General features: G+C 24.3%; 1 protein-coding gene across 2 annotated transcripts; it reads right to left on the bottom strand.

Moving 5' to 3' along the window:
• Nucleotides 1–1,270: 1,270 nt before the first annotated feature.
• On the bottom strand, nt 1,271–11,050 carry LOC114120446 (arf-GAP with Rho-GAP domain, ANK repeat and PH domain-containing protein 2). Of its 2 annotated transcripts, none has more exons than XM_027982349.2 (12): nt 10,819–11,050; nt 5,284–6,729; nt 5,027–5,210; nt 4,823–4,940; nt 4,523–4,744; nt 4,048–4,451; nt 3,739–3,981; nt 3,435–3,680; nt 3,233–3,352; nt 3,080–3,162; nt 2,586–2,627; nt 1,271–2,515 (listed from the first exon to the last, which is right to left on the bottom strand). In XM_027982349.2, exons 2-12 carry the CDS (start codon nt 6,720–6,722, stop codon nt 2,377–2,379), a joined length of 3,240 nt encoding a protein of 1,079 aa, XP_027838150.2. In that variant the 5' UTR covers nt 6,723–6,729; nt 10,819–11,050; the 3' UTR covers nt 1,271–2,376. The 2 variants fall into 2 exon arrangements, with proteins under 2 accessions (XP_027838150.2, XP_027838152.2); XM_027982351.2 differs by lacking the exon at nt 10,819–11,050 and adding an exon at nt 10,072–10,256.
• Between the last annotated feature and the right edge of the window lie 1,572 nt (nt 11,051–12,622).

The following is a 12,622-nucleotide window of genomic DNA, read 5'->3' as shown; positions in this document are numbered from 1 at the left end:
GTTTTAGGATTTTCTCTTGATTTTTATGTGTGACGCCCAGGTTAGCCTTTTGTCGCGGTAAACACATAAATATTTGACTGCGTCTACCTTAGGAATTATTTTTTTGTTTAAAAATATTGGAGGACTGTCGTTGCGGCGAAGACTAAAGGTTATATTATTTGATTTATTTTCATTAATTTTTATTTTCCATAATTTGAACCAGTGCTGCAATTTAAGTAAGTGATTTTGAAGTTTTCTTATTACTATGTTGATGTCAAGATTTGAGGAAATTACTCCAGTATCGTCTATAAATTTAATGAAAATGTAAGCTTATTTTCAGCATAGGTACTTATTTAAAATAATTTCATTATCAAGAACTATATTTCTTTCAATGTGAATAACTGATAAGTCCGATAGTCTTTAAATTAACTTAAATTAAATGATTTTGTTAATGAATTTTTAATAAATGTTATTATTATGGAAATAGTAACTATGGTAGTACCTAACACTATATCAGTTATAGGCATGAACTAAGATAATTATCTTACTTCATGGTGATAGGTAATTACGGGATTCGGGATGCTATTATTAAAATACAGGGTACTAAGCACCCTTAGTGCGATTTGCGATTATGGTAATACACCCGTAAAGATACACAATATTATACAATTTGTCGACTATGTGCGACTGTGGAACTCAACGTGGTTAAAGGTATTGTGTTTGCCTCAATCGACGACGTACGCAGGCATTTCCAACAGGTGCAGACGTGCAGTAATAGGGGCAGGCATGCTGTCGTAAGCACACATTGCGCATTTAATTTTTAATGCTTTTATAATTTCTTGCAACCTGTAGTATAAAAAGTAATACGTTAGCAACACAAAAAACTGCATACGGGCGGAGTCGGATTATTCAGCTAGTAATTTTCATATTATCCAAATGAACATCTAACAATTATACAATTGAAAAAAGAACAATTTAACTAAGTATAGACATTGAATGAGAGAACATAATATGTTTATCTTTATATTACCGATAAACCGATCTCGTTCCTGGCTATATAATGATTAATGAGGAAGGAGGAGGGGATGTTTTATAAGTCTGTATTTTATAGATAAAGTGCTAGTACCGCAAATGCCCTATGGTAGTTTGATGAATAATTTAATGGTTTGATTAATAATTTCAAGTCTTACAAATAATTTTCAAATCAATAGACACTAAAATAACTATTTATACCAAATTACTAACTATATTATTTTAATGATTAGGAAAATAAAAAATAACACTGTTGATGTAAAAAAAAAATATCAATAATTCTATATTACCTTGTGTGGTCATAATCTTTATTTACAAATCAAGAAAATTTCAGAAAAATTGAAAAATATAAAATATTATATTAATACAAATTAAATAATCTATAATAGTAATGAAAAAAAAATTCTCTCAAGAATAATTTTAATTATACAAATTAAAACCTTAATAATTAACAATAACATTAATAGCACCAGAATAATTTTATATAATTAAATAGTATATAATAAATACTTCCAAATTAAATTTTTATTAAATATTTTCAATTATAACATAACATAGTATAATTTAAAAAATAATAATTTATCCGATTTTAATATAAACGTATAATATATTTTTTATATTGTTTAATTATAAGGGTATCACAGTAAATACTACACAGTACATTTGTAACATAACACATAGTTATCTATATAAAAACCATTTATTTTTAAGAAAAAATAAAATAACTGCTATTGGGAGGTTATATTGTACGAGTATTAATAGTATTATTCTTCTTTTGGAGTATTTTTAAATATACATCAAAACAGTTTTTTTTTTATCGATAAGCATTTTGGTGACTAAACTTTACTGTATTACATAAAAAAGTATAAGTTAATTTTTGTTGTTTACTTAAAAAATACTGCTAAAATTGAATCGAATATTTTATAAAATCATGATGAATATAAATAAATAGAATTCGACTAACATGAATTCCAAGAATGGCAAAATTAATATTCTATTAATTTAAACAAAAATTCAGACTTTAAGGATTACAAACATTGTAAATTTAAATGAGATCATTGATAATCAACTAAACTGTGAATAATTGATTAATTAACTATTATTTAAATATTGTGATTCATTTGCATTGAGTTGTATAACAAATATTATGGAAAAATAATACTTGAACATATCAAATTAAAATAATAGTACATACAATTCAACTTTATAATTTGCTTACATTTATGGTCATATGTTTGTAAATATTGATGTAAAATGTTTTCAAATTAATAATACAAATGTAATGTTACATCAACATTAAACTGTAAGTACAGCACAACTCATTAAGATTATGTTCAACTTATAAAATACTTTGTAAAAATTATTTTAATAATCTAATAAATTAATGGTCACTGGTGGTGTAATTTGATCAATTCCATATTCAGCTAACAACAATGCTGCCATCCATCGTAAATGATCTTCTTTAGTAGTACCAGCAATTGACCAACCAAAATTATCTCTTATACTAAAAATGATTCATTAATTTAAAATACATTATTTGATAAAATAATTGATCCCTATTATTCTTAACTTACTCTTTAGGTAGGTCATTCTTTAAAATGAATGTTATACACCATCTAAACAAAAAAAGGAGATAAAGTATAAAAAATTATAAAATAACATTTGATAAGTAATCATTACAATATTGAAGATAATATATTATTATAGTTCAAACAGTTGTAAAAAAAACTATTGTCAAACAATATACTAATACACATTAAAATTGAGAAAAATATTCAAAATATTTACTAATGCCGAGTTACCAAGAAAAAAAAAATTGATACATTTAATGGATCAATTATGGTCTACTAAATCACATTTAAGGGACCATTAGTTAGTTATTGATTACATTTTTTAGTAAAGGTTTATCCAACCTGGTGTAAGTATTCTATTTTAATATTAAGCAATAGCAAATCTAGTAGAAAAAATAGACACTTGTCTTTGATACCAAGATAGGTACTTTATAATGGATTTGGCATTTCTTACTGTTCTATTTCTATAGATAATTAATAAGTATATGATTATTTACCTAGCATGTGGGTTTCTTTTAGGTTCAAATCCAATATACCAAATTAAATCCTTAATAAACCATTCATATAGTAATGTTGATCCCTAAAACAAAAAATTATAATTAATCAAAGTACTCAAAGCAATAAAGCAATAAAAAAATAATAATAATTACAGATTTGTCTTTGTAACATATTAATTTTCTGTCACTTATTTCAAATAAATAATTCTTAAACGATTTACTCTTTTGTTCTGCAAATTTTAATTCTGCACAAATAGTTAAATGTTCTTTAGCCTATAAAGACAATACTCATTATTAATTTATAATTATAATTTTAAATTGTCTATATTACAATTATATCATACTTATTACTTACAAACGGTACAATTTCAATAAGTAAAGAATTTGGCTGAAGACAAACAATGTAATTTTCCTTTCTATACTTTACATCCCAATAAGCCCATAACAGTACTATGTCTAATAATAACTCTGTATGATGAATTGGACGAATCATTGTTCCGTTACAAACTACTTCCTGTAAACCAAGTAAATATCCACCACGGGCTCCCATCTTATTTGCAAGTTCGTCACATATCATCAATGCGGTTTTACTCGGACTCAACTAAATAACAAAATAAAAATATATCTATATATTTAAAAATTAAAAATTATAAACTTACAGTGACATTGACACAATTTTCACTATCCTTTGAACCAAGATATATCCAAATTTTTAAATCTCCAGAAGGTTTTGATGGCTGAGGGACATTACCATTTGATAAATTATATTGTATTAATGCTTCCATAATTCTATCTTCCCGCTTTATTTCATCTTCTTCCACATAAAACAACTTAGGATATAAGAGTATAAGATCATTTACAGCTTCAGATTCTACTTTCGACCAGTTAAGTGAATCATTATCCTAAAATAAAATTAAAAATATAAAATAAATTATACATTTTATAATAGTATTATTTAAATAATATACTTCTATGTGCATTAATGTTGGACCCCAAATTGATGCTAAATTTTGCACAGTCATCAAGTTTTTTTCATTTTGAAGTTGGATGTAATATAAGTGACTCAAAAGTTTACGCACAGTCACATAATTAATAGCTGGTAGTCGCTCTAATAAACTTCTGTAAAGTATTACTTTTTCATCTTCAGAACAATTACATTTTACAGCATTACAAAGATGTGTATGGAGTTCAGTGGTAAGCACAGGCTCTGGTAAATCTCTAAAAAATCGTTTCAATACACTTGCCACATCGTATACTGAATAATCTTGTTGGCTGAATTGTACAGCCCAGGCATCTTTTCTGAATGCAGATAAAAGCTTAGTAGTATTAGAACAAGAGCCACTACGCCTATAGACACCTTCTGTCAAGCACCCTGGGTTAAAAAAAATTATTATTTTATTTTAAAATTCCTGAATTATTAAAATATACTTAAATATTTCATACCATGGGCATAAATGAATTTTAAACATTTTTCAACGATAACTGGAACTTGATCTTTACTCAGTTGCTGATCTTTTAAATGTGGACTAGTATTCACAGTTTCAGCTTTTATTATATGTTGCCAATGCAAAATCTCCGAATCTTCATCAAACTTCAAATAAATTGACTTTGTAATATAATCTACAACTAGTACAGTTATTCCTAACTCCTCATCTTCTTGAGTCACTAAAATATTTTTTATTATCATTAAGTAATATTGTAATAATGTTATAAATAAACTCTATTTTATAAAATTATACTGACCTACGTTTCTGACTTTTCTTAAATCAATCAATTCTGGTCCACAGGTTTGTTTAGCAAATGTTAATACTCTATTATGTAACAATAACCAGGCTTGTTTCCATTCACCATTTATGCCTTCCTATAAACATATGATATTTAAAACTAAACTATCAAAAATGAATGATTATTAAAATTTAAGTAATTAGATATGTTAAATGAATTTACTTTTAATGTTGCATAACCGGCTTTACTAAATTCAGAAGATATTTTAAGTGGAAATAAACTAGTAACTGATCCTAAAATTTTTTGCATCCATACAAGACGTTCTGTAGTACAAAGAGCTCCAAATAAAATCGATTGAGGACGTGACAAAAACTTTACTTTAAAACAAAATAAATCTTCTCCTTCACTGCAATAGAAAAATATTTTAAAGTTTTAAATTATGAAATTAAAACAAATTAACAAATTAAAAATAAATTTACTTTTGTTTAGGTTGATTGACAGTTTGAATACTTAATAATGATGTTAACGAAATTGAATTTCCGGTTTGGTTTTTATTAGTTGAGTATTTGAGTTGGCCACCCACTATTTGACACCATTTTTTTTCAAAATCTTTATTTTTTTCATCAATACTAACAAATAAAATACCATTATGAAAGATATTAGACATTTCTACTTCTGAAATATCTTCTTTTTCAATTTTTTCATCTGGTTTTAGTATTGATTTCATTTTTCTAACTGAGCCTGTTGATCCATCAGCAACTTTTTTCAAAGTACGTTTCATACTTAGCCAACTTGTTAAAGAATTTTTTCTTGGTTTTTCTTCAAAAACAGGTTCAACTTGAATTTCTTCTTTACAATCAATGTTATTTATAACATCATCTTGTAACACTAATGAATTATTAGGTTCTTCGATTGAGTCCAAACGATCTGGAGGTTCAGGAATAGTATACAAATCTTCATCTAAATCTTCAAGATTAAAGTTCATAACACTTCTAGATTCAACAGTACTGTAATGTGATGAATATAATATTTCATCGATTTCTTGTAGTAATGAACAATCTTCTTCTTCTTTTTGTTTATCCAATAAATTATTTAAAGAATTATGTAAAGGATCAAATTGTAATACAACAGATGTTGTGTCATTAGGCATATTTTTGTTGGTAAATAAACAGGTTTGATTCAAATTTTCATCATTATCTGATTTACTATGTTTAGTTTCGTTATTAATATTATTTATATCACTTGAGTTAAAACTTTTCTCACTTGTTGGATTCCAGTTTTCATAAGCTTGTGATTTTGTCTGCCCAATTAAGATAAGCTCATAAATGTTTTCTGTAGAATATGATCCACATTGGCTACTAGAATTGCTTGATCTTGGTATCTTATCATACAACACATCTTGAGGTAAAGGAGGTGGTGGAAAATTTGGAGGCTGTGAATTACAAATTTCTGATTCGGAATAATAATTACTAAATGATCGGTCAGAGTTACTATCTGATGGAATTGGAGAGTCAAAACTTAACGTAGAAAATATATCATTTTCAATTGGAGATTCACTGATATCTTGTTTAAAATCTTCAGATGTTTGACTAATTGTATGTCGTCGTGTAGGCCTAGGTAAGAGGCTACGAAAAGATTTTTCAATGCAAATACTCATACTTCTAGTATTTTCGATGACAGATTTTTTTCGCTCAAGACCATTTTCAGATGCCATTTTCATTTCTGGTTTAAAATTTTTTTTTAACAAAACATTTATTTCTTTAAAATTTGAAGAAATTAAATTTGAATCATCATTCAAATCACTATTATAAACGTTTACATTCTTGCGTGGTAATGGTACTGGTGGCTTTTTTTTTGTGCATTTACTAGTAACTTTATTCCTAGGAGGTGGCAATGGACGGTAGTTAGTATTCTCCATCACTCATCTAAAAATTAAAAACTATTATTAAAATCACGTGTAAAACAAATTTAAATAATATTTATGATTACTGATACATCTAACTGTTATTATGATGGAATGTGAGATAAAATTGCAAAATAAAATTACATTAAAATAACAATAGTACATTCTTTAGCTAGATAAATATTAAAAAATGTAATTATAGAATGGAGATTTAAACAAAAATAACTATGAATTATTATTTGTAATAATTATTTCTAATTAACTAGGTATGTTGATAATTGTTCTAAGAATTGAAAATCATTAGAATAATATAATATTAAAAACAAAAACAAAATTAAAATTTAATAGCAGAAGACAAAAACAATTCAACCATATAAAATTAAAGGTGAAAAGACATCAAATTATGTAGATAACAATGGAAAATATTTCAATAGATTTTTATCAAAAAGAAAGTTAATCAGTTCCATTTATATGGTTTCAGTTTAGTTTAATAGTATAATAGTCATATTACTACATTAGTAAGAAAAGGATAATTATTAAATAAAATGTATATACATAATAATATTATATAAAATTAGGCACCTACTAACTTATATTATTAACTATAATAATAATTATACTTTAATAACATTTAAAATACCTACTATTAAAAACCCTTATCCTTATATTATGCCTACTATTACTTTTTTCAAAGTAAGTAATAACATTTAATGCAATTATTTAACTAGTTAGATTAAAATTTATTTTATTCAAGTAAAATTGAACTTGTTAATAATATTTTCTTTACACAATTCAATATGTTTTTCAAAAAATAATATTTTATTTATAAATTTAACTATGTAGGCAAATTGGTGGTAACTTATTTAAGAAAAAACTATATATAAATAAATTAGTTAATATTTGGTTAATTGATTTAAATAGTTATTAAATTGAAAAATTATTTTAAAAATATAGTATGTTATAATATTTTAAAAGAAACTAACTATATTATTTGGACAATTTATTTTTTTATAATATAGGTATCTAGGTAATATTAATGTCTTAATTTTTATCTACAGTTATTTAATTATTAGCAAGACATTTAAAATTCGGTAAAAATTTAACTAACATATTACTAAGATGCCTACAACAGGTATTACAAACTAAAAAACTGTAACAAACAAATTATATTATATTTAACTAGAATGTAAAGTATGTACAGAAATTAATCTAAAAAGTATGCATATACACACACTGTAAGATGTGTAAACTGTACTTAACAAAAGTAGTAAGAACTCAAGGCCATTTTAGTATAATATACACCTGGAATATATTTAAATAAGTAAATTGTTCTATTCTAAATATTAATTTAAATATTAAAATCTTTAAAAACATGAAAATAATTTATTTTATTTAATATTAAAACAATGTTTTTTTTCAAAAGATCTTGTTTAACTTAATATTAAGTTTGAGTTACTATAGAAACAATTATATAACAAACAATAAATTGTTATTATCCACAAGCACCTGTTAGAATTATGCAGCATTTATTAAATATTATACCTTTATCTTTTATTATTATTTACCTATACAATAAGCATACGTCTTATTAAGTCACCATTATTCTATTAAAATGTAAACACTTATATAAAGTTAACAAATAAGAAAAATTCACTTAAAATATATATTATATAGAAATATTTTATTTTATTAAAGAATGTAAAAAATATATTAAGTTATAGTAATTAGTGGTAACTAGTAAAATTATATTATAAAATAAATAACTAATAAGTACATGACCATTATTAGATCTATCTTTTAAGATTCATTATAATTTATAGATAAACAAATGGTTAAAGATACATAGATTTGTTAACACAAACACATATGTTTTAAAAACATTATTTACCTTAAAATATTGTTTAGTACCTCGGCTAGATTATCATTAGAATTGGGATTTCTAAGTTGGCCTTAAAATCAATCCATTTATATTAGAGTCGGAAATAGTCAAAATATATTTTTAATAAAATTTGATTGTGTTTTAAACACATGTATGACTAATAAGTCCTATAAGTATAGTGATCCCAGATTTATTTTTAAAAATACAGGACATTTTATATCATATCTATACTTGTAATTTATATTGGTATTAATTTGGAAAGGGTTGTAAGGACTTATGTTAGCAATTAACATATTACAAAATAAAATATGTGATATTTGTTAAACAAATTCTTTGTAAACATTTGGTAGCTAAAATTACATTTGGCTTTAGTGTAACCCCAATACTAACAAAAAAATCATAATAGATAATTTAAATTTTTTCAGTTTTTTTCTTATAATCAAATATTAATTATCATTTGATTTAGATATTATAGTTTATCAATAATTTAAAATTTAAAAAGCTAAAAGATGTAAAAAAATGTAATTTTTAAAACAAGATACATACAACTATACAAGACGGATTATCCAAAATTCGGGACAAAAGTGTTATTTTTTAACTTGTGTTAGGACACCGGGACACTTAATTCAAATACGAACATATAGGACCTCTATACTTGTTGTTAAAAGACTTTAATTAGTTAAATTAAGCTAAAATAAAAATTATCAAGAACAGAAGAAATAAAAACATTTTGAAAATATTAAAATAATAAGATTCATCATGAAAATGCATTAAATACAATAAATAAAAAAATAATACCTATATAAATAAAACAAAATAAGTCATTTTGAACTTAGAAACCATTTGAAACGTATTAAAATTAGAATTAATATAAACACCCACATACACAAAACAAAATAAGTAATTTTGAACTTTGATGGCAATAACATTTAAATTTAAGCAATAATCTACATTTAAAACGAAACTTTTATTTTTTCTTATTGTTACTGTTACCAATGTTGTTTTTTTTTTAAGAATGTTCAAAACAAAAATAAAAATAATAATATAATACTACTAGGAAGAGATTGATTGTAATTAACTTCATTATTTAAATCATTTAAAAATCAACACAGAGACTTGATAACTGTAAATACCTACTCTGTAAAGCAGCGAATTGCATTTTTCATTATTGTTCTATGTCAACCCTAGTAAAGATGCTTCAGTGTCGTCTGAGATTGTAAATGGTCTGTATTAACTATTAAGGTCAAAAGGCCAAACCGGCATAATCTGTTAGACTATAAAAGGTTACTTATTTAATATATTAGTTTTCAACATTTCCATTACTCTATACTGGATATCATAATATCATATAATAGATATATTACACTGAGGAGTAGGGGTTGGCAAGTAATTTCTATGAGTCCAAAAGATCAAAATAATAAATAAATAAGATAGTGACAAAAATTTTTTGTCAAATCTTTATAATAAATTAATAATATAATATACTTGAGATATTTTGACGGTCCAGTTTTCTACCTTCAAATCCAGACTAGAGTCTGCTAGTTGATTACCATTGTACTACGTCCAGATAAGAAATAGTACCTACTATAACTATACCTAATAAATTCTTAACAACACATAGTAATTACATAATTATTTTAACAAAATACCCAACTTATTCTAATAACTTAACTCATCATTGAATAAAATGACCTACGTGAAAATAAAATATAAAATTTAAAAATTACTATAACAATATTGAAAGATAATTTTCACTATAAAAAAAAAATAATAATAATACTGTACACTTGTAGTTAAACCTGATATCAATATGTTCAAAAAGATTACATCATGTTTTGTTTTAAAAGATAATCATAGTCATAAATAATACGCATTACAATAATAACATTATTATTGTTATATACTAATTACTAGGTATATATGATATTATGTTATATCTATTCTGTTGTTATATTATTCTTATGCATTGATTGAATAATTCTAATTTATAGGTACTCTATAATACTAGTAGTTATTTAATCAATGGTTATAAACTTATATCAAATACTATTACATATTTAGAATAGATTAATCTATTTTGTAGTACTATACCTAACTAATTTAATTTTCACAACACATATTTAGATTAAATTGGTCAACCTAAATTACAAATGTTGATAAAATATAAACAGCGTCGCTAAAATGTTTGTGTATTTTTAAATTTAAATACGCATAGCAATAATTATTATTTACCTCGATTATCCTTCGTAATTTTCTACTGATAATAATGAAAAATGATTGACAAATTAATGCGAAATTATAGAAAGACTGAAGTTAATATTGAGTAGTACACTGTAGCTACACTAGAATAAAAAACAATACTGAATAAGAATATTGTGTAGTACACTGTACTACTGTAGCTACACTAAAAAAAAAACATTACTGAATATTGTGAAATGCGAGTTGTGTTATCACTGGATCAGTAGAACACAAACAGTACCCATTAGTCACTACCTGTTGATTTAATTGAATAGTGATTAGAAAATTATTATTGTGATTCCACCATATAGATCATATAATATATCTATATACCTAGATAGAGCTAGTGTTATGGTTGGTAAAAATTCAGAAGTTGTAATTCCATTACTATATAAAAAGTATCCAAAACTTTTTTATTGGCATTGCTTTAATCGTAGGCTTGATTTATCAATATTACAATATCCGATACAATAAAAGAAGTTCGAGGAAGAGGAATCGACCATTTTAAATTCTTTATTGATAAGTTATATAATATGTACAGACAATCATAAAATCATTCTTAGCATTCTCATGCTTTACAAAATTATCAGGTACAAAGATTTAAATTTAGAGTTTAATAAAATGGGTCGTATACTTGTATACTTTGTAGGTATTCGATAGATGTCCAGTAGTTTAAGAACAGTAAAAGCAGTTTGGAAGGCATTAATTAAGCTCCGTTCTCATTTCCAAAATTCTTATGATGATAAAAATATAATGTTAGCAATTATTTGATTAAAAATAAAGACTTGGAAAGTCCAGAATTTGTTTTGAATCAAAGTCTTATGTTTTATATACTTCAAGAACTTACAATTTTATCAAATTAATTACAACAGTTGAACAATCATGCTACCTAAATTTTAAAATATAACAATAGGTATACGTAAAAGATTTTTTTGTCCTCACGAATAATGATTTTGAACATGTAAATACATATATAATTTTGTTCAAATTTAAACTTAAAAATAAATGTCTATAAAAAAGAATTATAACATTATGTTTTCTAGTTTCAGTATGAACTACCTACTATAATAGTGAGAAACTTTTTATCAATTTTTCGAACTTTTCGACTAAGTGAATGAGATTTCTAGAAATAAAATTAAAGAAAGAATGAAAATGTCTATAAATAACTCAAAACATTCAAAGTATTTTAAAAATGTATCAAGAATGAAAAATAATCATTTAAACATTTAGTGAAAATTTCAACTACATTTACGGTTATTATTTATTAGTCATTTTAACTATAACAAAATTAATTTGATTTTCCGGTAGTTTTTTTAATATAGATTGGTAATTCCATGTTATAGAAAGTTTTTATCGTAAATATAAAAAAATTGTTTTACACTTTTCTTATTACAAAATAATTTGAAAATGTCCAAGATTATACGAATTTTGTCGACATTTTAAATGTATACGCTTTAAAAAATATTGCGAATACTTTTATTTTATTTTAATATTGTGAATATTTTTGATATTTGGGTAAATAACTAATAAACAACTTATGAAGACTTATACGTTATACTACATTTTCAAAAATTTTTCACAGTAAACAATATTTTATCAATATTTAGGAAAATCTAATTCTACTGTTTATTTAGGTTGGTGTGTCAAGTAGATCAAGTTCATGAACATTAACGTTAAATTCGTATTCAATGATAGATACACCTATCATTAAATTCATATTCAATGATAGATTTACCTATCATCGTAGGTATAGCCGGTGTAGGTATACGAAAAATGATTCTAAGCGAAAATGGTCTAT

Source organism: Aphis gossypii, chromosome 2 (genome assembly GCF_020184175.1).
Source record: "Aphis gossypii isolate Hap1 chromosome 2, ASM2018417v2, whole genome shotgun sequence".
In the NCBI taxonomy this organism is placed as follows: Eukaryota; Metazoa; Arthropoda; class Insecta; order Hemiptera; family Aphididae; genus Aphis; species Aphis gossypii.
The sequence above is the reverse complement of the archived record's forward strand: the minus strand, read 5'-3'. Positions and strand labels throughout refer to the sequence as shown.